At 38.8% G+C, this 26,738-nt stretch overlaps 1 protein-coding gene across 2 annotated transcripts in view; it reads left to right on the forward strand.

The window, feature by feature from the left end:
• The window catches only part of galnt18b (UDP-N-acetyl-alpha-D-galactosamine:polypeptide N-acetylgalactosaminyltransferase 18b), an 85,583-nt gene extending 61,979 nt beyond the window's left edge, over positions 1–23,604 (forward strand). Inside the window, exons 6-10 of one of the 2 annotated variants that reach the window (XM_054770385.1) lie at positions 10,641–10,826; positions 13,722–13,859; positions 15,053–15,148; positions 21,560–21,724; positions 21,790–23,604. In XM_054770385.1, coding sequence (XP_054626360.1) covers positions 10,641–10,826; positions 13,722–13,859; positions 15,053–15,148; positions 21,560–21,724; positions 21,790–21,936 — 732 coding nt within the window. In that variant the 3' untranslated portion in view covers positions 21,937–23,604. The remainder of the gene's footprint in view (positions 1–10,640; positions 10,827–13,721; positions 13,860–15,052; positions 15,149–21,559; positions 21,725–21,789) is intronic. The other variant, XM_054770386.1, reaches the window with a different exon arrangement.
• The last annotated feature ends 3,134 nt before the right edge of the window (positions 23,605–26,738 follow it).

Here is a 26,738-nt window from a genome sequence, read left to right on the forward strand (position 1 = left end):
AGCTGAGTAGGTACTACATGCTGAAAAAAGAACAGGCAACAGGGGCAGCAACAAAGATCAAGAGAATTAGTTTTCCTTGGTCATGTTACATATTTGTGCAGCTATTTGTTGTTTATGGGGTACAATCATTTGTGCCTCCAAACCTAATACATCAGCTATGCTGTCCATGGGCAGACGGATCCACACAACTGAGAAAGGACAGAGAACTGATAGGAACACAGTCAGACAGATAATTTGTAAGACAGTTACTACAAAAACAGCAATAAATGGCTTAGAGGATTTATGCACATTATTAGTATGGTTTGGTACATAAATAAAATGCACACATAATACAGAAATGGATGGACACAAGATACACAATCACAGCGCATTCTGCTGGATATGGCAAAGTTCGGACCCACTGGTCCCTAATGCAAACAGCATTGAACAAGATGTGCAACCTTTCTGTGTCATTATAAACTCCTGAGAGAGCTCATTTCCAACATCAGTGAATAGTATCTCACTTTCCCAGTGCTCATATGTTCCACAGGATTTTTGTTTCTCATTTCTGTGCTTGCTACAGTAAAAGACCAAGTGGGACCGGCGGGATACAGTACCACAAGGGCATGTGTTTGTGTGCGTGCGTGCATGCGTGCGTGCGTGCGTGCGTGTGTCCACTTTGCAAGGCATTTAACATTATTGTTGATGAGGGTCCACATGTTTTAATTATCTGGACTGTAACTTTCTTTTGGTTCTTGATTTAAATGTACTCATTAATGAAATAGCATTCATGTAAATTAAAATACTGTGTATTTGTCAACTTCAATGATGGTTGGCTGCATTAAACATTTGAGTAATTTTACAGATTTATATACACTCAATGGTCACAACATTAGGTATCCATGTATGCATTAATTACGCAAAAAAAATTAACGTAATTAATTAAATAAATTATTTTCGACAGCCCAGATAGATAGATAGATAGATAGATAGATAGATAGATAGATAGATAGATAGATAGATAGATAGATAGATAGATAGATAATAAATAATAACTCTTATCATATCAAAATTGAATATTATTAGTTTTGAAAAGGCATATTTGGATCTCAGATTATGCATGTGTACCTAATCAATTCTCCAGTGAGCATGTAAAATCATATTTTTTTTGTTAGAAACAGAGTTGAAGGATAGCCCGTGGTGGTAAATGTACTGATAGCAGACAGTGTGAGGTGATGCATACAAGTGGAAACTCCATGCCAATTATCTGCACTGCTCTGGGCAGCAAAGGAGGAGGGGCAGTGTTACCTTGCATGTGCTTTGATGTGAAGAGCTATCATAGCATATGGTGAGGAAATGTGAAATGAAATGATTGCAGTGGGAAACATTTGGGTGTTTTTTAGAACCAGTCTCAGTGCGCTGAAGGATGGGAGATTGGGTGCAGCGAGATGAAAGCAGAATGCCTTAAACAGACACACAAGTATGAAATGAGAAATGAAATGTCTAAAGAAATGTTGTTAAGCACACGACTGTGCATTGAAAAGTTCTGTTGCTCTCTCTTTGTAGGAGGCCATTTTTTATTTAGATTTTACTAAAAACTAGTTTCGGGTTAAGAAAGAAAGTTAAACTTTAATGCAGATACAAAATGATTTTCATGGGTCTTTATAAAACTCCAATTACACTGACACAGTAGATGTGTTTAGTTGGTAGTTGGCGTATAGTTTGCAGTAGACATTACTCCCTCCTACAGGACTGCAGAGGAATATTTGTCTCACAGCTGTGGCCATTCAGCCACTGATTTTGCAGGTGACAAGTTTTAAGCCTTGGCTGAGGTACGGTGGAACCTCTGACACCAAAAACCTCCAATTTGTTCAGATTTAAATATCTTTTTTAAGGAAATAATGAAAATATAAATAATCCATTTCAGGGTCAAATTGCATCTGACCTGAAGTCTTATTTGCTCTACAGGCAATTCTTTACATAAAAACTGTTGTGAACTGTCATAAAAGTATAAAAAGAACTTAAAAATAATAAGTACTCTATTTGAACTTGGCGAAAGAGTGCGCCACATGTATTTCATTTTTATCATTCTTATTTGTCACACAAGTGTTAAAAATAAGTTAACTATTGTAACATGTAAAAATACACACACATCATCAACATCCCACCTAAAGTACAGTATGTCCACAATGATGCATGGTTGCTCGACAAATATATTGAGACACTGCTTTGAATGTGAGTCCACTTCTAGATTGTTCCTTTTTATCATTCTTCATATGCAAAAAAGCCGTAGAAAAAAAACAATGTAACAGTTTGAATCTTCAGTTTGAGGTCTTGCATGAAATCACGCAATATGCGATTCAAGGTTTGAGCAACTTTAGAGGCATATTCTTCCTTAACGTTTTTGACGATGTCTGACTTGTATGACTTTCAGGTTTAGAGGTTCCACCGTACATGTAGTCTGAGTGCTCCTGTTCCATTTAATGTGCATATTGGTTTGAGCTTTAAGCAACTTTAAAAAGGAGCTTTCAAAGTAAAACCATGATGGATGCACTTCCATTGAACAATAGGTCAGGTTTTATCCAGATGCATGATGTTCATCAGGAAAATGCGGCATACCTCACCACTTAGCTACCTCGGGCTTGCAGTGATGATTCATGGCATGACTGATGGGTGAACCCATGCTTCTCCGGATTTCAGGGTGAATGAGGCAGCAGCATAAAGCACTTTTCGGCTTGTGAAGATGGAAAAGTCGATTTCAGATTGCAGACCATTTATCTATGGGCTCAAACTAGAAAAGTGTGGCAGTTGACAGTGTGTAGTTCCATCACTGATTAGCAAGGAGGAAAACTGTAACAGAAAGACCACTGACAGGAAGGGGAAAAAAATATGACTTTTGAGCCGAGCTATCTCAATCCACTTGGACAAAATATCATCATTTGAGCTCTTGCTTAAAAGAGATTAAAGAATTTGGCTGGCGATTTTACAAATTTGCATTAACTTAACATGTTTTAACTCACAAGTTCGGTCCACCGTTCAAAACCATTTATGTTACAAATTGAAGACTAGATTGAAGAGTGAGTGTAATGGTTGTCTGTCCTGTTATTGACCTCCTCTCATGCACATATGCATGAAGAACAAAAAAAACAACGGTGCCAGTAAGACAAACTAAAAGGCACCGCAAAAAAATGGTCGAAAGGAAAACTGAGACTAACAAATAACCGGCCTGACGGAGCTATAGGACGTGCAGCACAGGCGCGAGATAGCAGACTGGATGGCACCCAGGACGGCCAACGACAAACTTGTTTAACGGGAGGATGAACGAATAGAAGCTTGGCTTGGCGTCTTCACCATGAGGAATAGCAGAGTGCCATCCAGTCGCAGCAGGTGAGCTTAAATGGATGATACGGATGAAGAGCAGCTGCGGCACGTCCCGCAGCACTGCCTAAGACGAGAGTCGCCAGAGTCTAAGTAAGAGACAAAAAGGAATAAGTAAAAAGGCACAACAAATGAGCAATGGTAACAAAATTAGCGAGACCATGACGTGTCTCATGTCTGTAGCAATGTGGTGATCCAAGCTCGATATAAAGTTGTCTGGTACAGTTCTCCTTCATCAAATAGTCTGTCCATTCATTGTGTCCATTGCCATACTATCAGTAAGTATTCTGCCTGACAACGCAGAATACTGCGTTGTCAGGCTCTTTTTTTGAGTATGTTTCATCCTTCTTATTGCCTAATGCTTGCCCACTCTAGAGCGTCTTCCTCAAGCAAAACAGAAGTACCTCTGACCGTCTCTTGATGATCCAAGATTGCAGCAGTAATGTGAGATGCACTAGACAAACATCCACACAGAAGTACAAGATGCAGCAGAACAAAATTGCTATTTGGTGTTTGATATAAAATGCGAGTCAATATTTTATTGATGTACTGGCAAAACAACCTTCTTCGGTTTCTTTGATTTGAAATAAGTTATGAAACTAAATGGAAAAAATGAGTAGCTTGTAGACATATTCATTTTTTTAAAGTAGCTCTCAGAACAAAAAACCTTGGAGACCCCTGCTCTAGCTGAACCGTGACCCTAATGAGTGGTGGATGAACGAATATTATTGCTATTGTTTTGCATTTATTTTTGTTTTGCACCAAATATTTAGTGGGAAGTTCCTTGCAAAAATACCACATATAAACAAAAATGCAGTACCCAAATGTCCGTACCACAGAAACGGATAACAAATCCACAAACGCAAACAGATGAAAACAGCCTCCTTGGCTGAGGCGATTAATCAAATTTCAAAGCACCAAGATTTGAGCATGGCAAGTCAGACAATAAGCAGACACGCGTATGTCTCTCTCGCCGACATTTAATGATCAAGAGAAGACATCTAATAACACAAAGTCGAACTCAAAGACGGTGCTGAAGATGATCTGTTTGTGCCTTCACAACTCTTTGCTGCATTTTTCTGAACAGAATTGCTACTATTAAACTGTCCTGCTCCCGAGACAGTGTCATCAATTTGTTGTTGTGCTCCTCTTTTCTGTCAAGCTATGCATTCAATAGCTAAATTAAATGTATCTATTTTGAACCACATTGCAAAGCACTATTTACCACCCTCCACAATGCTGAGGGAGCCTGTCTTCCATCTTGAATGTAATGAACCACTTCTTGTCATTTAGCAGCAAACCACTGCAGAAGTATTGTTGTAAACAGCAGGCAAATCTTCACATTGTGTCAAAAAAGAACAAAAACAATTAAGTCTAAATAGGGAAGTTTTTCGTGTGCGTTATGGAGTGCAACTGCAAGTGTTCACTCACACCATTGCGCTTGAGCAATACAATTTGTAGCTAAAGAATAACACCTCACCTGCAAACCCTAATGAAATACCATAGCATATGTGAAACATTACATTGGTATGCTTTTACTTATTTCTGTGTGTCCAAACAATTGAATGATACTACTGTAAATTCCGGTGTATAAGCCGCACCCACTAAATTTAAAGGAAAAAAATTATTGTTTTTGTTTTGAGACAACGATGACCAGTCCGCTCTTTATTTGACAGGACCCAATCGAGACCTATAAATGAACTCGCGATGAGCTCGTCAACGTATTGCAAATTGCAGAAGGTCATTACTCAATATAAAAGTCTGACTCACGGTTTCATTTCACAAACAACATTAAACTCACACAGCAACTAACACTCAAACATTATACCTCAGAAATATAGAAACATGTATCAATATGAGTTTTATATGAAAAAAGACCCAACATTTTAAAGTGTTCCCATAATGCATTCTGATTGAGAAAACCATTTCATGAGAGGAGAGCATACAAAGCATAGAAAATGGTTGCAATGCTGCTTCTGTCCAACAGAGGGAGCCAGAGGAATCGAAGCCCAAAAGCAAAAAGAGCGACGCCGACGTCATTGCAGCGCCTCAACGAATGCAATGCCTTATGGGAAAATTTTAAAATGTTTTTTTTATTATTTTAAAGTTATATTGGGACATTTTTGAGACCTTTTGAGCCTGAAGTTGCCATGTGGTGAATTTTGTGCTGTTAGCAAAGTGTTCTTTGAAAGATGACACCGTGGGTCAGACTGTTATGTTGTTATACTGGTATATATACTGACCTCCACTGACTTCCAATGGGTAGACAAGCACCGATAGCTGACTCGTAAGCAACAGGAGATGTCACGAGATTAGAATTTTCCATATATGAGCTGTATAAGCCGCTGGGTTCAAAGTTTAAGAAAAAAGTAGCGGCATATACACCAGAATTTACGGTATATAATATAGAGTGACATTAAAAACGTTTACATCTAACTTGTGTATGATTAATGCAAGTCCTACAGCTCATTGTTCTAGTAAAACTAATGAAGAAAGCATTTTTATAAGAATATCGCATCAATAAATAGTGCAAGAAAGTTTTAACAAGCACTTTGATTTCTAATTCTTAACCCGATGCAAAGCTAATGTAATTTAGAGGATCCCATCCTAGTTTTTTTTTTATCTTTTAATTATTTAAAATTGCCATTGTAACAATAATCTAAATTTTGTGGGTTGACAAATTGCAATTAGTTGTGATTGCGCTGTGAAATAACAGCAGTTAGCACCTGCAGAGGTCATTAGAACAAAGCACCTACAAAACATAGAAATGCTTTAAATGACACTGCTACATGCAGTGCATACACACATTTAAAAGCCCAGAAAACATCATGCAATCACATGTTTGTGCCATCAACCAAATAGGTAGGCCACATACCGTACATCCCGCAAACACTCGCTCTTACTGTCACACTGATTTGAATGTTTCGAAAAAATGTCACAACTTAAAATAGAATGGAATTCAGTGGAGCGTAGACCTCCTCCAAGACTGAACACACCTAAATACTGGATGTCTGCCTGATCAGCGGCATAGCATTGACTGTGCGAGCCGGGTCTATGTCAAATATTCATCGCCCTAACCTCCATTAAATGAGTGCTTTTTAGCCTGTCAGACCATTTTTCATCATTGCTTTTGCCAGTAATGTTCATTGGTAGATGACATTTACACTACGTCGTATATATGTGGAGTCATTTTCTGTGCCGCTCGTGAGTCACTGAGAAAATGGTAGCTCTTTTTTGGCAGGAACCAATCACGCGCTATAAGTGAACTCACAACAAGCCTTCGGCCTCCGGCTCCTCTAGCTCTATCTGGTGGGCAGCGACAGCTGAATGAATCAGCTGTACACACCCACAAACATCATATATATTTTTTTTCGTCATATTTTTCAGTTAATTAAATACAGTAAAAATGGGCGTATTTCATAGCTGCTAATGGTGATTAATCGTGATTAATTAATTTACAAACTGTGATAATCTGATTACAATTTGTAATCATTTGACAGACATGCTATATATTGTGTGTGTATATCATGATTAATCACCAACTATGTCTGAAATACGCCCATTTTTACTGTATTTAATTAACTGAAAAATATGACGAAAAAAAATATATATATGATGTTTGCGGGTGTGTATGTGGGTGTGTATGCGTGTGTGTGTGTAAAAAACATATATATACTGTATACATTAGGGCTGTCAATAGATTAAAATATTTAATCGCATTTGGTCCATAGTTAACTCATAATTAATCGCAATCAATCGCAGATAGAAAGAAATTTTTATCTATACAGTATGTAGCGATGTAAATCTCTTTGTGGTAAACTCTTCCATACGCATCTAGATATATGAGTTAAGATAAGATTCAAAAACGATATATTTTGAAAACAGAACAATTCAATACATTGTGCAAATGTTACAATTCGATTTGATATAATTCAACAATTACATTTGTCGATGTAGACGTTAATCTTACATTATAGATACATGTGGGGTTTGCTGCCGCAAGGCATATATCGACATATGCCGTTCATGTGTTTTTTATGGTATTCAGTCGATAATGATCAGTGGCCAATTGATATACACACACACACACACACACACACACAAACTTACAGTACATATATTTCAGCATTGTTTTTTGTTTTTTTCTTAATTATGACCACGACAACTTCCTTGGACATTTAGCACCTAGGGAAGAATCCTGTTGACAATTAAGGTTGGAGAAGGATAGAGCAGTGACAAAAAAGAGTGCTTGTAAACAGCGGCCACCTGCTCTCACTGCACTATGAAGAGTCTCCTCAGCTGCTCTCTCAGTCGAAAATAGGCAAAGCAGGCAAAGCACCAGCAAATTGGAACATAATGAATTAGGTTCCCTCTTCAGCCCAGACAAAATAGCCCTTTTCATTATGTCACAGTTGCCAAAGTGTTATAAGCGACTGGTGCAGTTAGTCTTTAAAAGTTTTCGGAGGTTATTTTATGCATTATTTTACGTGTTAAAGAAGGTCTGAGCATCAGGCCGGTCAGTGAGGCATGGTAACATCTGTGCAGTCTTTAAATTTTTAAGGCTATGTGAGCAAATATGGCTTGCAGATCCTTTTGAAGTTAGTTATTGCATTACTACTGATTCACAATTATGCTGCTTTTATTTGATGGTTTTAATATGCACATTAGTAGCAGTAATCAGTAATCTGACCTAAGGGAAACGTGACTTGCATGATGGTTTCTTGTTTAAAACATTGCATTGATGTAAAAGAGTGAGGTAATGTTCACAGTGTATTTTCTCCAGTAGTAGTCTCAACTCAAACAGACTGTCTCCACTGGTCGCCATGTGCATCATCCACTAATAAACAGATCCCATCCATTCATCCGTTTTCTATACCACTTGGCCTCATGAGGGTTACAGGTAAGCTAGATTCTATTCCAGCTGACTTCGGGCGAGAAGATACACCCTGGAATTGTCGCCAGCCAATCGCAGGGCACATATAGAGAAACAACCATTCACAGCAGTGGACAATTTAGAACGGGGGAAGGAAGCCGCAGGACCCGGAGAAAACGCACACACTGGAGAAAATGCAAATCTAGACAGTCTTCTGACTGTCCACCCAACATGCTAACCACTAGGCCACCGTCGGGCCCCATCCCTTTTCCCCAACAGGGAAAAAAACATGTAATAAATGTAATTACCTCTGTACACACTATTGTTCATATATTGATGACATTAGAGAGTTAACTACAGAGCCCATTTAAATTCTGTTGATAACCAAAACAGCAGCACCTACCAGGGCATGAAAATAGAGTCTTGTTGTAAATATGGCAACAGTGTTTTAACGGCAATTAGCGTTCAGTGCTCTTTGACATGTGATGGCTCCGCATTGTTGCGTATGTCCATGTTTATTTGTTCCATCGAGTCTGTCATGGCTCTTGCCATTACGCTGCATCGCTCCATAATAATTAAATACAATTAAAATTATTTCAACAATTATTACAATATCCTAGGAATATGTTTTTATTCCAGATGTGTTTTTAAAAATAAAAGCTTGATAATATGACAATGTCTCCTGTCTTGGTGAAAATTGTACAGCCCATTCAAATAGTGTAGTTGTGGCTTAATTCTGTTAAGTAACAAACTAACTTGCAGCCAATCTAACCAACCAAGAAGGGTGAAGGTGATAGTGTTTTCTGTCATGCTTGGCAGAGGTTACGGGGCTTACTTTTGACTGACGCAGTCAGAGAGGTATTATTTATCAATGTTTATTAGTGTTGCAGTGTTGTGTAACTACATGAGACTGGTGCTGTTTTTAATATTTAATTTCTATATTTCTAATTCCACGAGCTAAAAACAAATCACGATGGCTCAGATAATTCATGTTGAGGAAAGGCACAAAGTAAACAGGACTGGCAGTCCTGATAATTTAGTATTGTCATCACACTGACTAGCTTCGGCCTCCTCTGTGTATGACATTTGCAGTGAGCCTTGAGATTACGGTATCACCTATCAGCCAATCCAATGGCAGGATTCACTTGAAGCTGTAGCCTGTAGCAAGCAAACTAAATTAATTTCGAGTCGTCCCTCGCTACATCTCAGTTTGAACACCGCTCCTTCACTCTATTGCATTTTTTCAAAAATTAATTTATAAATTGTTACAATTTTGTGGTTTACTATGGTCCGTTATTAGTCAAATAATATTGAAAGACAAGTCATATGTAGTATTCTGGTCACTAGGCATCAATAATGACACCAAACATTTATGAGACATGACATTATCTTAACACTGCATGGAGTCAGCCATGTCATGTTCGACATGACAACGTGAAAAAAAGTTCTCCTCCCATTCTGTGTGGAAGTGGTGCATTTTTGGCTTCTTACTTTGCCCTAAATTGGAGGCTAACTAGTTAGCTCGTTAGTATGTTATGCTGAAAGGAAAACGGCAATCCTTATGTGAGACGTGAACACACGTCTTTCTCTTTTCTGTGTGCACGTAATGGGACGCACCTATGTCACCTACAAAGGCCGCTATTAAAACACCGCCAAAAACCTCCAATAAGGTTTTAACGTTTTCTATACATGCTGTGACCATGTAGTAACAGGTACATTCATAATAACATGTAATACATACCGTATTTTGCCGTATTTGGTCCTTTTAAGCATTATAAGAGACGTCACATTATATGTAAATGGAGCATTGCTGGCGCTTTATGGAGTCTTTTTCAGAAGGCTTTTATAGGCGGAATAAGTGTTTCCCATTACATGCAGTAATGAGCTGTCACTTTTTATCTGTATTTTATATCTTTACAACGCACAGAAAAGAGAAAGACGTGTGTTTATGTCTCACATGAGGATGGTGGATGATGGGCAAAATTCCCAAAAAAAGTGCCTTTTTTCCTTTACGGTCGTGGCCGTCTCTTGTGTCCCTGCAGTGATCCGTAGCCTGCACATTAGCAATGTGGTAGAAACAAAGAATAATAGGAGTAGAAAGGTGACTATAGGGGTATTATTGCATGTCTACAGGGTTCTAATAATAGTAAAAACATATTCAGAAAGTCCTAAAAAGGTTTTCTATCCTCTAACTATGAACATATTCCATATTCCGTTTCTTAAGATTGACTCCTACTTCGGGAGAAATCCACGTATCGCGGTCTGGAACCGATAAACCGCGATAAATGAGGGACTGTAGTATGACTTCACTTCAAACAGAACACAAATGTTCAGAAGTAGAATGGAGGCATTTCATTCTGATTAAATAAATATTTGTTTCTTGCTGTGCATTTGTAATGTTCACAACCAGGTGTGGCAGTGTGGCGGCAGCGTGGAGGTCCTGCCTTGTGCCCGTATTGCCCACATCGAGCGTGCTCATAAACCCTACACAGAAGACCTGACGTCTCATGTACGACGCAACGCCCTCCGAGTGGCGGAGGTCTGGATGGATGAGTTTAAGAGCCACGTCTACATGGCGTGGAATGTTCCTCAGGAGGTGAGTGAAAGTCCACACAAGTGCCCAAGGCATTGGAGAGCCATGTTCAAGTAAGGCAATAAAATATCTTTTTATATTGCCATATATTGTTATGTTTTTATATTAGTCCCAGTAGAGTTTTTATATGAAAAAAGGAAGGCTAAGCTAGGCACTGTCTAATGCGGGGGTTGCCGACATTTTTTCTTGTGAGAGCTACTTTTACAAAATGAAAATGGCCAAGAGCTACTCATTTATTTTCATAGCTTATTTCAACCTAAACAAACCCAATATGCTTGTTTTACCAGAACATAAACAAAATTCTGGTATCCACAACTCACATTTTGTATTTAAGAATGCATTTTTTTCTTTAGTTTTCTCCCAATATTAACTATAAAGCCTCATGTGGGTGTGGGGGACTACCTGGTGCCTGCGGGCACCACGCTGGTGACCCCTGGTCTAATGTGCTTTTTGTATTATTATTACAAATTCTATTCCAATGACAATGTTAGCATTCAGAATTCATTATAAAAGCTTTATAACTGAAATAAAATTTAAATAAAAATCAGTCATTGAAATTGATTGAATAACCAACTACCACACGTGTCAATGGAGGGCCAAGGTAGTTTTCTTTCCAGCAGGTGACTTAATTGATGAGCTCCTTCCCTCAAATTGAAGGAGGTGTTCATCATTAAAATCACCTGCTTTAGTGACCGGCTGGAAAGAAAACCTGCAGTGTCTCGGCCTTCCATGCACAAGTTTGACACCCCTGGTCTAGCAGATGCGGCAGTGTAGATCAATCCAATCTAATCCACTTGATTTATATAGCACATTTTATAAACACTGTTTCCAAAGTGCTGCACAGACCAGTAAAACCATAAATAGCAAGAAGTAAAAGTACAAATTACTACAGTAAAAATTAAAAGATCAAATAAAAGCAAAGACACTTAAAACAGTAAAATATTTAAAACAAGAAGTAAAACAATACAAGCAATAAATACAGGAAGTAGGTAAAAATAAATAAATAAATAAATAAATACGATCAAAACTAGAATAAATAAAACCAATTCAAACTAAAAAGAAAAGAATAAAAGACACAGAGGACCACACTCACGCCGGGTTAAAGGCCAGAGAATAAAAGTGGGTTTTAAGACGGGACTTAAAGCTTTCACTTGTGGGGGGCGTTTTTACATGACGGGGGAGAGAGAGTGTTCCACAGCTTGGGGGGCTAAAACATTTCTTTTCCCCACTGGGTCCGTGACAGAAAATAATTGAGAACCAATGCTATAATATGACTCTAGTAAACGGAAAAAGTAGTCTTCCAAATAATTACTTAGTAAGTAAATATCCGGTGAAAAAAACAACTCAAGTACTGAGTAACTGGTGAGTAACTTCTGATGTATATCAGAGCATAAGCATGAAATACACAAAAATATCAAATAAGAATGTGCAAATTCAGATATTGCCCAACAATACCGCTTCAACTAAAACAGTGAATAAAATCTCAATTGAAAAAAAATAACATAGATTAAGGCAAATTCAGCCACAATAAATTGTATTAAATTAACTGTCTTCATTTACACTCGAAACAGCGCGATAGTCTCAGCTGGCGGAGGTTACATAGAAAAACACCAACAAAGTAGTCTGTACATACTGTACTGTGCTCTACGTGTCCATCCGCTGTGTGTGTTCGTGTGTGTGTTTGTGTGGTCTGTCACAGGCTGCAGACGCTGGGACACTTGTGTTGACTCTGAGCGACAGTTTTTTTATTTGAGCAAAGCAATGCAAGAGATCCATATCTCCAGTGGACGGATATGAACGGTAGCTCCTTGGTATCTCTGTGGGGACGTGAAGATTTTGTGTGCAGTCATGTGACTGCTTGGCAAAATGGAGTCAAACGTGAATATTGATTATGTTGGATTGGTGAAACACAGTCAGAGGCGGAAGTCTCTCTGGCAAACCCAAACAAATAGCTCTTGCAAACAATAATAGATAGATAAAAATAAAAGTAGCAAACGGAATGTAACTCAGTGTAGAGGAGTCAAAGTTGTGTCTCTTCTTCACAAAAATACTCAAAAGTAAAAAGTATGTTGTAATAAAATTACTCTGACACGTACAATTTATCCGAAAAATTACTTAAGTAAATGTAACGAGGTAAATGTGGCGCTTCTGTCTGTGCTTGACTACTGATCAAACCGGAGTGTACGCCGCCTTTCACCTTAAGTCAGCTGGGATAGGCTCCAGCTCACGCACGAGCCAAATGAGGACACCTGCTATAGAAAGCAGATGGATGAATTAAAGTCAGAAAAACTGTGCCATCTTGAGTTTCTTACACAAAAATGAAGAGTACTGTATTTAGGTATTGGGAATGGGAATGAAAAGACATTGTACACGTTTGTCTTGAACTGAATTTGATGAATAACTTTATTGCTCTTTGTATGTTAATTGTAGTGTCCCTTTGAGCCTTGTGGATATTCTGTTGAGTAGATGAACATCTGCAGGCAATTTATTCGGTCAATAATGAGGCATTTAACTTGGGCTGTACTCACTAAGCATGAAATTTAGCCCCGGCCAAAAGAATTAAGCACGCGGCACAACTGCCACTGTTAGTTTACCTCAGAGAGGAGTGAAAATCAACAGCGTGAGTAACTTCTAGATGTTGTCTGGCCACCAAAGCTAGAACCTCTGTGACATTGTGGTTTTGAATGAACACAAAGACAAGCATCACTGATGATGAGGTGAGATAAGACTGGGATAGATAATAGGGCTGAGTATGGAAACGTCAATAGTCTATAGAGGCTGTTCACTAACAGATGGCTGCACATTGTTGAATTGCGTTGCCTTAAATTGCACCTAATCAAACTTTTGTTTAGTGTGCATGTGTGTAACTTATGTGTGTGTGCGTGTGTGTGGTTCCAGGACTCTGGAATTGATATTGGGGACATCTCAGAAAGGAAAGCTCTGAGAAAGAGGCTGCAGTGTAAAACTTTCAGATGGTACCTGGTCAACATCTACCCTGAGATGAGGATGTACACTGAAACCATCGCATATGGCATAGTAAGCTCCCTTTCCGAACAAAACTTATAGCTAAAATAAATTATCCTGCAGTGACTCGTGGAACACAGCAGCAAAACACAGTTACAAACACAAACCCATACAATACAAGCACAGTAGGGTTGGCATTGTTTTGATCTCTGTTGATGCTTTGTTAGTTGGGTCTTGAAAAAGTAGGCTTTAAGATCAGTTCTTCAAAAGGGACAAAAGAGGGATTACTACATTTGTGTGATTGCTTTGATAACATCTGTCCAGTCATCGACAGCGGTTTCGCTCATTTACTAAGCTCATCCTCACAGGTGTCGCCTCACAAAACTCGATAGGTTTACATTTGAGCTCTTAAATAAGACAGCGTGCTGCCTGTGGCTTTACTGATGAGCACATAAAGTAGATGTCTCCAGAGCCAGTGGGGAGTGGAATCATCCCTGGCTGTGTTCTACAGTTCTAACATCTCAATGGTGTGCATTCACAAGCACCATTCGTGGAGCTCCTTGCGGTGCAGTTTGCATCTTCCAATCAGTGCAGACCATGCACAAATAGCTATCTGTGACAAGAACACTGATAATGCTTCAGAATTTGCATTTTTATGAAGTAAAAATAAAATCTAGCTTCCAGCTTATGACTCACAATTTTTCGTTTCGATCTTCCCAGATCATCATTCTTCTGTGTTTTGCATAAATATACCCTTATTAATATTTATGTCCTATGTAATGTTGCCCATTATTACAGTCTATGATTATGACTGGAACTCTTGAGAAAATAAAGCAAAAATAACAAAAAGCAGAAGTTGTTTTTTGTACAGAGTTGTTTTTGTTTTACTTTTAATGCTGGTAATGTACTGCCTACAGTGGCCATAGCTGAATGTATGAGACCACACTTAAACATGAATTCTACTCTAGTTTATTTATATTCATTCATACTTTACTCTCATCCAGTTTCCATTTCCAGTTTTATTGTAAGAAATAATATAAAATATGAAGTCAATGTAAACATTTTTTAAATGTAGCATTTTTAATTCTCACCAAAGTATAGGATGTTATTTCTCATCAATCATATTTGCAAGGTGTCAGTACCTCTGAAGTTCATCTTATCAACTTGAGTCCATTCAATATTTTGTGCATGCAAACGCTGTAATTGTATGGATTTCACGCTGAACTATTTCTGTTTGTGTGTATTCTTTATTTGCTATCTTTCAGATGAAAAACTCCCTGAAGAGTGATCTGTGTCTAGATCAGGGCCCTGACAATGACAACATTCCCATCTTGTACCTTTGTCACGGAATGACACCCCAGGTAAGATTCATGTTTCTGATTTTGTAGCCACGACTGCCCTACATTTTAAAATGTAGTGTTAGTATAGTAACATGGACATTTAAGACATGAAAAAAACAAACATTGCTTCAGACACAAGCGGTTTTGTCATCGTGGAAAAAACAGACGCAGTTGCGGCATTATCCCCTTATCCCCTCGCTCAGTTACAGTATGTGTAAAAGGCGGATGTTCTGTTTTGGCTGTGGTGCTGCAATTTTGCAAGATGTCTGTGCAAAAGAGGCTCTTTCCTCACAGGTGTGAAGCCTAATGGGACTGTTTGTTAAAGATAGGTCAGCCTAAATAACAGGACTCTAAATGTTAGTACAGCTTTGTTCTCATTGTATGTTTGCCAGTGTCATCAAGCTGATATTGATCTCTCCATCCTTCTCTGTCTGAGCAGATTGTTTTAACCTTGCTGTGGCACTTGTAAACTTGTGTGCCCTTAACTACTACTTTTTTTTTACTATTTTGGACAAGATTTTGCACTTATCAATATATTAGTAATATACAGTCATCCCTCGCCACTTTGTGGTTCAAATATTGCGAATGACTGGTTATCATGTCTACCATATTAGGTAATATGAGTGTAAAGGTGATTCTAATAATGGCAACAAAATTGATTTAGAAGGTCAACAGGTTTTCTATGCTCTAACTGCAAATATATTCCATTTATTAATATTGACTCCTACTGCGCAGATATTCACTGTTGGATCTGGAACCAACTGAATGCGATAAATGAGAGATTAGCCCATGTTTTTATTATGATTAGGATTTATTATGATTATTATTATCATTATGGTATTATTATTATTGAATGTAATTACCCCTACTATTAACCACTAGGCCACCGTGTGGCCTCTAGCATCTAGCATTTCTGTGTGGAGTTTGCATGTTCTCCCCGTGCGTGCGTGGGTTTTCTCTGGGTACTCCGGTTTCCTCCCACATTGCAAAAATATGCATGTTAGGTTAATTGGAGACTAACTGTCCATAGGTATGAATGTGAGTGTGAATGGTTGTTTGTCTATATGTGCCCTGCGATTGCCTGGAGACCAGTCCAGGGTGTACGTCTCACCCGAAGTCAGCTGGGATAAGATCCAGCATATCCCCACGACCCTAGTGAGGATAAGCGGCATAGAAAAAGGATATTATTATTGTGCCTGTTGTGAGATCATTTAAAACTGCAATAAAAGCCTGTTGTTCCAGTGATAACCACACTGAACAATTACTGACACCTAGTGACCAATCTATAATACTACATACATTCACAATTTGTGAATTCAAGTAGATTTGTATTTGTATTTTTGTTCCTTTAGTTAGTTTTATGCTGGAAATCCTTAATTTAGGCAAAAATAGGTACAATGTGTGTAAATAATCATATTTTTGACTAATAATACGCCATATTCAACCACAAAACAGCATGAGTTATTAATATATTTTTGAAAAACCGTGATAGAGTGAAGCTGCGAAATTTGAGCCACGATGCGGAGAGGGACGACTGTGGTCACCTTTACACTCATATTACTCAATATAGTTGATTTAATCAGAAAAAATAAGACATAAATAAAACTCATGCTCGTGTGTTGCAATAACTGTGTTCTGGATGTGTGGAGGACAGCAAGTGACGTCAGGGGTTCAAAGTTGTTTAGCTGGGCATTGGTTACTGCCACAGCCGTCAACGTCACAGAATTGCAACATTAACATCAACATCATAGAATTGTGTAGTTAATACTGTGCCGCTCACAAGTCTGGGAGGAAAAAGTAACTGTTTATTTAGCAAGCAGAGTAATGACCGACCTCACTAAGAACTTTACATCTCCACAGGAATGGGGGGGGGGTTATCATTCCACGTACCATTCTTACTCACGGTGTTATCAAAGAAAGAGCTAAAAAAAAAAAATCACATAGCAACGTAATAGGTAGATAACAAGACAGGACACTACCAACAAATAATGCTGAATAATCGACAGGTACGTGAGCCCTAAACGTGTAACTTAGCAGCTATTTACAACAACAGTACAGCAAAGCACACTGGGTAACAGGAAGTGCTGAGCACTGAGCCTTAAGTCAATGTTGTCGCCATATTGGATGTGGCAAGGCTGCCCTGTAAGTGAATACAAATAAATGTACTTACTTTCATAAAGCGCCTTTCTACGAAGAAATTAAGTTATTGCCTCTCGTTTATACATTCACACACGCACTAATATTGTTGGGAAACAGTTAGGCACCAAAAACAATGTATTTGATCTTCTCAGATTGATAAGATAAGAACTTTATTGATCCCACTGAGTAATTTTAATGCAATAAAATAAGAATAGAAAATAAGAACATGAACGTTATCAATCAAAATAATAATTAGCAAATTCATGTATTTTAAACAATACCCCTTTAACTAAAAATCTATTTAATATTTCCAAAAATAACATAAATCAAGGCACAAGGAACACAAATGTATTTTTATATAAAATATGTAATACATTAATTATCTACTCAGAGATGGGTGGAGTAGCCAACGAAACAACTCTACTTATTTAAAAGTATTGTTACTTTAGAACTATTTTAAGAAAAAGATGTGTGATGTTACACATATCGGTATTGGTTGATATCGGAATCGGAAATTGAGAGTTGGACAATATCGGCATATCGGTTTTCAGCAAAAAAGCCAATATCAGACATCCCTAATGTTATTATTATTGTGACTGTGAATTCATTCAAACCTGCAATAAAAGCATGTTCTGGTGATCAAGTCTAGCGCTTGTCTGTTTCCCCAAACATTAAATCAACATTACTGACGCCTAGTGACCAGCAATGTTCCCCCTAATTTTTCAAGTATCTGAGCATTCACACAAACGAGCTGAGCATTCCTTGGACCTCTGTGAGCACCATCAGAAGTACACACTGTAGTATCACACTGTTCCAAACCCTGAGAACTCAAGGTAGTCCAGCCTCCATTCTGTTATATTCGTATATGAGTGGGTTCAAAAGGAAATGAGTATTTCACAATGTAGCTGTCTTTACTGTCAACCTGTGCCAAAACAAGCGGTGGTAGTATCTCATCCAGTTAATGATCTGAATCTTGGAGAAAAACCCTAGTTTATCATTTAATTTTCCATTTCTTTTCTTGTTTACCCTTTATTTTGTTCATTATGTACTGTATACTTTCACTTCCTTATTTCCATTCTGTTTTGCAGCTGCCTGTTCTGGCACTATTTCATCCTGGAAATGTACTCGAAATTGATGCCATGTTTATTATAAATGTTTACTTTTGTCGAAACAAAACAACTTAAAATTACAAAAAAAAAATATCTCAACTGATCTTCCGGTTCGTTTGGCCACACAAACTTGGCTTAACGCTTCCTGTATCCGGTATACCCGGCCATCAAAATAAAAGCACAGCACCATGCACCCTTTCTCAATACAGGCAAATGCAATGTTCAGTGTAGTTTAGCTGAAGAGTGCTAGACTGCTCTAAATTATGCTAGAAGTTGCCTGCATACTGTACTTTAGAATGGTGCAAATGATTGTTTCATCATTATGAACATGTAACAGTACCAATGGCAAATATTCTTCATTAATATATCTGCTTACATTCCTCTGCCACTGTTTTATGTCAGCCAGATGCAACCCATTTAAAAATGCATGCATCATTTTTGGTCTTAACTCTATGATGCGAAACACTACTGAGCTGCGTCTATGTTGTATGTCAAAGTTTATAAATACTGCACACAACTTTGACAGTAACATCAGCCGTGGTGCTAGTACACACAATACAGTACAGGTCTCCTGGCTGGTCCTCCAATATTATAGACTACTACAGTTGGTGATTTGTATTGACGGAATTGAAGTATGATGCTCTGGCAGCGAGAGTAGTTGCAGAAAGCTTCACACTCGCTCTCTCCCATATGTAGTAAATGCTAAGGCTTTTCTCCACCAAAGTCTCAAATGATCAGTATCCCTCAGCTAAATGTAAGCAAGCGCATTACCTTGGGAGAAAAAAAAAGCTGTTAGAATGAAATATTCATGCTTACTCTTGAATGTTTGTGTTCTCTGCTGTGTATTCATATTTCCCCCACTCAGCACACTTTGTGAATGTATCAAGTAGATACACTATGTATAGATAGATAGATAGATAGATACAGTAGATAGATAGATAGACGGATAGATAGCTATATAAATAAAATCCTCAAATAAAAAATAAAATATAGATATAGCATATAGAGAAATTGATAGATGCGCAGGGCTACTTTGATACCTTTTGTGCATTTAAGACACTAAAACCAATCCAAATTAAGTCAGTATACTGTATTATAAGATATATACGCTTTGTGTTGTGGATTATAAAGCAAATTAGTCTAATGTTGCACACATGACTAATAAAAGGAGATGTGTACTGGTTGTTTGCTCTTTAATAAGTGAATCTGTAACAACGGAAATAGCACATTAGCCTTTTGGCATTTTGTCACACACTTGTTCTTGTCCAACGTGATACTCCAGCACGGGATGTTCTTCTTCTCCACAATTATTCCAGTATAACGTCAACATACACCATATAAAATAGCACTGTATCCCCACATTGCAACAAAACAACTGTTTCACAGTAATAAGTGCCCTTAATTATCAATTGTGATACTGAAGTAGCCATATCCGGTCAGCATTACATCACCCTCGTTCATATCCGTTAGCTTAGCTTAGCTTAGCTAGATTCACGAGGTGTAATTATTGTTCATTGCACATACAAACGTGTGGATAACCGGCCAACATTCACACACGTACATCACTGATGCTACTCAAATATATCATGCACACTCGACTCTCACCTGTAACAACAGAAATAGCACATTAGCCTTTTGGCATTTCGTCACACACTTGTTCTTGTCCAACATGATACTCCAGCACAGGATGTTGTTCTTCTCTGCTGAAACTACACACATTTGGCGAGACACTCCCCTTGTGGCGAAATAGTGCTATTACATCCCATTAGTTATTTGTGTGCAGGGGTTTGGAGAACAGTACACTAAGTCCCCAACTAACCAACACAATTGGTTCCAGACGACCGTTCTTAAGTCGAATCGTTCTTAAGTCGAAACAAAATTAATATTACCAATGATATAGGTACTACATGTACGTGTATACATATATACAGTATATGTGTCTGTATGTAAATATGAGTTTGGATGCAGTAGTAATATTAAACGAGGATAATTAATGAAAAAAACAATAATAATGATATAATAATACATAATAATAAATGTTATTTACCTTTGAAGAGGAGTGGTCGAGCATACTTCGTTGTGTTGGAGAAGGAAGAGGAGGAGATATTGAAAAAAAGGACAAATGGTCGTCGTTGTTAGACTCTTCTAAAAGAGGTAGTGTTCTGTGGGTGGTGTAGAATTAAGCAGGCCTATTAACTCTTCATTAACTTTAATCACACGCTCTGTCCGGGTTGTATCATCCAGCTAAAACCTAGCTTTCCTAGCTTTACCGGAAGCTTTCTCTGCCCAGCGTCTGTTGGTCTCTTTAGCTCTAAGGCTGCCTCTAGGTCCCATTAGCAGTGTCACAGTGCCCTCTACTGGTCAAGTATGTACAGTAGCAGTATAAATACTGATTCCTAAGCATTACAAGGCAAAATAAAATAAAATATAAACCAGTCGGCTTGTGTTCATATTGGCGAGTGTTCGCTAGTCGGGTGTTCGTAAGTTGGGAACCTAGTGTACATATTTTAACAATGCAACAACCGTTAACTTTACAATACAATCAAAAATGTGTGGGGGTGGCTTTCTTATCCTTACACTAATATGTAATAATCTCATTAATAGTTTATTTATTTTTGGAATATGTCAAGGCCCAACAAACAACAAGCTACAAGGCCCCCGAGCCGTACTTTGGATGTCCCTGGTTTAGCGTGTTTCTTCTTAGGCAAGCGCAACAGTAACAGTTTGAACAGTGTGAATTATTTTTTTAGCAAGTCAAAGTTCCTTATTGCCTCAAGTGCAGCATTAACAGTTCCAGCTTGTAGCCCCATTCTCCATCTCTCCTGAACATTGCAGACACACTGCTTTCATCTTATGCACTTGTATTTGTCTGTTTACAGCGTGTTCAAAAACAGGAGACTTTTAACTGTTTGCATTTGCCTTGATGATGCCTCACCTTTTCAACCGCCTTTAAGCACACTATCCGGGCTTCTGGAGGTGCATCGCAATGTTGAACGAACACTTTCTATCCCTCAAGTGTACCATGTGGGAAACCGGTATGCCTCTGTACCGAACCAAAGGTTCTGTACCCAAAAATTGGGATACCAATGCATGTACTGTACTGTCACACCCCTAATAGATGGCTCGATCAGACGTTTGTCTGATTACACAATCCAGTTGACAGCAGGTTGTGTTGTTCTTGCAGAACGTGTACTACACCAGTACTCAGCAGCTCCTGGTGGGCCTCCTCAGTCCCACTGTCGATGACGATGACAACAAGTGCCTGGTGGATGTGAACAGCAGACCACGCCTCATCGAGTGTGGCTACGCCACAGCTAAACGCATGAAACTAAACTGGCTCTTCACTCAGGTGACCACAAATGCTCAGCAGGCGCTTTAGGGTAAACATAACGCATAATGCTTTCACCGTTTTAGGGAGGATCCATCCAGAACAAGAAATCAAAGAGATGCCTGGAGCTGATAATGAGCAGTGACACTGAGTTTGGCTACCAATTGGCTCTGCAGAAGTGCACCGGACAGAAATGGTTCATCACTAACGTGTTGTACAGCAGTGCATTATGAGCACACATGTCTTACTCTGTGTGCGTGTGTGTGTGTCTGAAAGTGTAATGCTGCATTCCAGACAGCTGGGAAGTAGGACGTATCCCACTTGGAAACATCAAGAGTCAAAAGAAAACATGTTGGACAACCTCAATAAGCATGACATTTAAACTTTTCCCATTGAAAACAATCATTTCAGTCATGCAGCAAACATTTTAATATTCTACATTAGTTATTCTCAGGGCATTGAACAGTCCAGTTGCAGTCTTTATTTTATTTTAGTTGTATTTACTGAAAGTAGCTAACTAATGTAGAGTGCCTGTGAACATTGTAAATACAACTAAAATAAAATAAAGTAAAACTACTGCCTCTTTGAAAACACCTGGGAGCAGGGAGGTGTTTGCAGAGCAATACTGTCACCCAGTGGTATTTTCTAGGTAATACTGGAATTAATGAAGCCTTGTTTGTTGTAGGAACACGTCTATGTTTTATTGCACAGCTGTGAAGTTTCTCTCCTCATTCTCATGTTAGTTATTAGCAATCATGCTATGGTAAGATGTATTTATTCATGTAGGTAGTATCTATCCTACATTGCAATAACTAAGAATTCTGGTTCTATGGTTTTTCATTGCCAAAGAAAAAGCAAAACACATTTGTGGAGTTAACCCTTTAGGTGCTCACTGAGCTGAAATCTCACATGTTTTTTTGACATCTCATGTGATGGTTTGAAGTTTACATTTGACCTATTGACGTGCTGTCTCTTTATATTTGACCAAATTACACCATGTGGCTGCAGCGCCAGTTCACACCAGTTTTAATAGTTTCAGGGTCGTGGTTTAGCTGTGGCCAACTCCAGCTGACTTTGGGGGAAAAAAAGCAGACTACAATGCAAATATGAGCAATAGAATCTTTTAATTGACGTTTTGAATTCCCGATAGGCAACGTCTGGTGTCATCTCAATGAAGTCAAAGAACATTAGTTTGCCCTCAATTGGCAAGTAGGCACAATAACTTCAAGCAGCGTTTCAATGCACTTTTTCTTGACCAAGGTGGAAGGTGTCTTTCTTCCCTGTTTTCTGGAACGCAGCATAAGAACAAAGAGAAGTGGATGAGGATTAACTTTGAAATGTGTATTTTAAGCGCATTTGATGATTAAGTAACATCTTATGGCGATTGTTAAAACTTGTAATGGATCACCGATAGGTATTCTTATGACAAGCTGGTGTACTGGGTCCATTTTATGGTGAAAGCAGTACAGTCGGTTCATTGACTCTAAAGATGTACTGGGTTAAACGTGTTTTGTTCATAACTGCTACTGTGTAGCAATCTGTTTCTGCTGTAATTGTTTTATTTTAAAGTCTCAGGTTTATTATGTGATTTAGCTGTACAGTCAACGGGGCAATGTGGGACAAATGAAAAATGTTTAGATTATTTTCTGATTGTAAATGACCCAAATATTTGTAATATATAACAGTAAAGTCACTGCTTTAAACCGTTTAAAGTGCATGTGACTTTTTTGTGCAATTCAGACATCAAGAATAAAGGCCTTTCAACCAATAAAACTTTGAAATGCTGTGCAGCAAAAGCATCAAAAGTATGAAACAACTTTGAAAATATAGAAAACACAAACAACTCCTTTCAGTGCATAGAGACACAAAAACTAGAGGCAGTAGATTTACAGGAAAATAAAAGAAGATTCAGTTTACAGATTTATGGGGATTACTACAACATTGGAGATAAAAAGGGGAACTGTAGAATGAAATGCATGACAAAATCTGCCTCTTTGAACATTGTCAAAGACATTTCAGATACCGAGGTGCATCCAAAGAGAAGAATAAATGTCCCTGGCCACACGCAGTCAGCATCTGAAAAATACACAGTGTGGCAAGTGTCAGTGTGTCACGACAAAATGCAGAGGATGAAAAATAGCTCTGCTCCTTCTCCAACTGTTTCGCACACCTGAGGAGGCGACTGGTGGCGCAGCCTGTTTTCAAAATGTCAGTCCTCATTAGAAACTGCATTCAAGCAAAGCTCAGCAGACCACTGCATTAAATATACATGGAAACCCACTTTCATCAAAACGACCTCCCTTACTTGCACTTCTTAATATATGCAACATGGGCCTTTCTGCAGGCTCAAACACACTGCACAGAAAAATACAAAAGAAAGACTACTGATCGCATAACAGATGGGTCTCGGTCCTCTTGCAAGTGAACTCAGGTGAAGTTCAGTTCATTTGAACCTAAATGTGAACACCACACAGACAAAGACATGGACCAGAGTTCAAGGGATAGCTCAGATTTTTTGACATGAAGTTGTATGACATCCCCATCAGCAGTGTAGTACATTAACAGTGACTTTGCCCTCTACTTGGTCCAGTTCTGGTCGGATTTCCGTGACGATGAACGTAGGTCCACTTAGTTAGTGGGGCAATTTAAGTAAAGAGCTTGGCTTGTCAAAATAATATGCATCCAAAAAAGTAATATATTTGCATCATAAAAGTGCCGAAAAAAAATCAGACCTGTGGTCTTAAACTTTTGATCAGGTGATAAACAACCTATATCAGTTTTTTTTTGTTTTGTTTAAATTACATGCTCCAAATTTTTTTTGTCTCACTCCCACTTCTTGTTTTTGCATATTGTAGCTCTACTTAAAAACCTCATTAAGATCCAAACGTGCAAAATGCAAATTCTAGCAATTTTTCAACTGCTCTTAAGATATGGATCAGGAGTGTATAGCAGAATATAAAAATGACCTACCAACTCAGCAGACGACATTTTGGTTTCGAATATTTTTATCTCACGTTATGTGCCGTCAGGGCCGTCTAAACACCATCAGAAGCGCTGACCTACATGTGCAACTTAAATTTGAGAATTTGTTCCATGAAATTGTATTCATTTATTCCCAACAGTCTATTATCTTACTTTCGTAGCGTGTCCCTTGGCCATGCTACAGTGGCCTGTATGTTTATGTTCGATTTTTTTGTCCAATTAGATTTCAGCTTCTATGTTTTGCCATGTCAATTTAATTTGCCCAATAGCCTTCAGAATCGGGAGTGCTGGCCCATGTCACTTAAACTCTATTAGCAATGGGGCTGTTTCTACCACCTAGCTGGACCACAATAACATTAGCATTTTTCCGTCTGATGGGTCGATCAGAGCAAAACAAAGTTACAAGCTGAATAGTCTGTAGCAATTTGCACACAATATTGTCCACAATGCCTGACAGAGGAGGAGAAATTGACTTGGTGTCAGACATTCTTCAAAATCAATTTTCAATGTGCACATTTCCAGAAAAGCTAGACATTGTAAGGAGGGGTCAGCCGACCTCAAAGCTAGCTAGCTTGTCTCAGCCCGGGAAATGGTTTGTCCACTGCTTCTACACCAGTGCTTATGAGCGGTAGAAGTCACTTGGTTTATTCATGGCTAGTGTGGCAAATATTGCAGCACAGTCAATACTTATAAAATATATAAAAATCTGTATTTGAACCCTAGCATTCTCAGCTAATAAACTCTTTTATCTTTTACCACAGTGCTGGTCCTACTAATACAAGTACTTGTAGTACACGGGCTCCACCTTGTGGTACACAGCAACACCAAACACTTTTTGTAAATAATACTGTTATTAGTCTACTCGAGACATACAGTATGCATATTAAGTAATTGTGCAATTTCATTTTTTATTCACCAACTACTAGCTGAAATTGAATTTAAAAAATTGTTCTTTTGCTGAAATATTAATTTTTAACTCACCTCAAATGCCACAAGCTGAATTACCTGCAACTACAAGCTACATATTTAAAGCTAAACCTTGGTGGCAAACAGAGGCAGCAAAAACTGGTAATCCTGTGCCTGCTGCATGGGGGCGGGTTGCGTAATACCTCGCCTCTGGTTGGGGCAGCTCTGGCTTGGTGATCTCTGGGCTATGTAACACTGTGCCTTCCTGCACCGGGGAGGGCAGGTTGCTCACTGGATTAGGGGCCCCCACGTTGAGGGGGCTCTCCCGGCAGGTGGAGCTGCGTGCTGCAGCCTTTGCCGTCTCCCATCGGGTCCGTGAGTGCCTGCTGGGGGGGTCCGCACAGGTCCGCCAGGTCCGTGTAGATAAATTTACAGTATTCCAGGCGCCCTACAGACGCGTAACTTCTGCCTTCATTCAGCAAGTAAGATCGCTAGCAATTAGCAATTATACAACAGGAAACAGGCAGTCCTGCGCGAAAAAGTGATTGACAATGGTCTACAACCAATCAGAACGCAGAACACAATGGGCGGGTTCCCCCTTAGCCAATCAGGACTGTTGTGGCATTATATTTACTAAGAGGAACTGGACACGATTGGCTAGCGACCAGGGTGTATCCCACCTCTTGCCTGAAGTCAGCTGGGAACTTAATAAGGATAAGCGGAGTAGAAAAAAAGTGGATGGAACTGGACACATCTTCAACTCTCCCATGAGTATACAACACCCTCTACTGGTAGCAGTAGTAACTACAACAACAGACAGCATGCAACAGAGCACTGATAGATTACTCTAATACAAAACAAGGACGCAGAACACAATGTGCGTTCCTACGCTGCTAAAAAAATGTGCAAAATTGCACACACAAAAAATCAGCGAAAGAGCGAATCTGCGAAAGGTGAACCACGATGTAGCGAGGGAACACCACAGAGATACACAACGTAACAAACACATGGACCGTACCGAGACAAGGGTCCAAGACCTCCAAATTTTACGGCTTAAAGAGAAAACCATCATCATTTCAGAGGCATGTAAATTTGACGGCGATGCTCAGTCATCGGCTGTGCTGCACACAGATACATGCATGCACAG

This window comes from Dunckerocampus dactyliophorus, chromosome 3 (assembly GCF_027744805.1).
Source record: "Dunckerocampus dactyliophorus isolate RoL2022-P2 chromosome 3, RoL_Ddac_1.1, whole genome shotgun sequence".
NCBI classification, from domain to species: Eukaryota; Metazoa; Chordata; class Actinopteri; order Syngnathiformes; family Syngnathidae; genus Dunckerocampus; species Dunckerocampus dactyliophorus.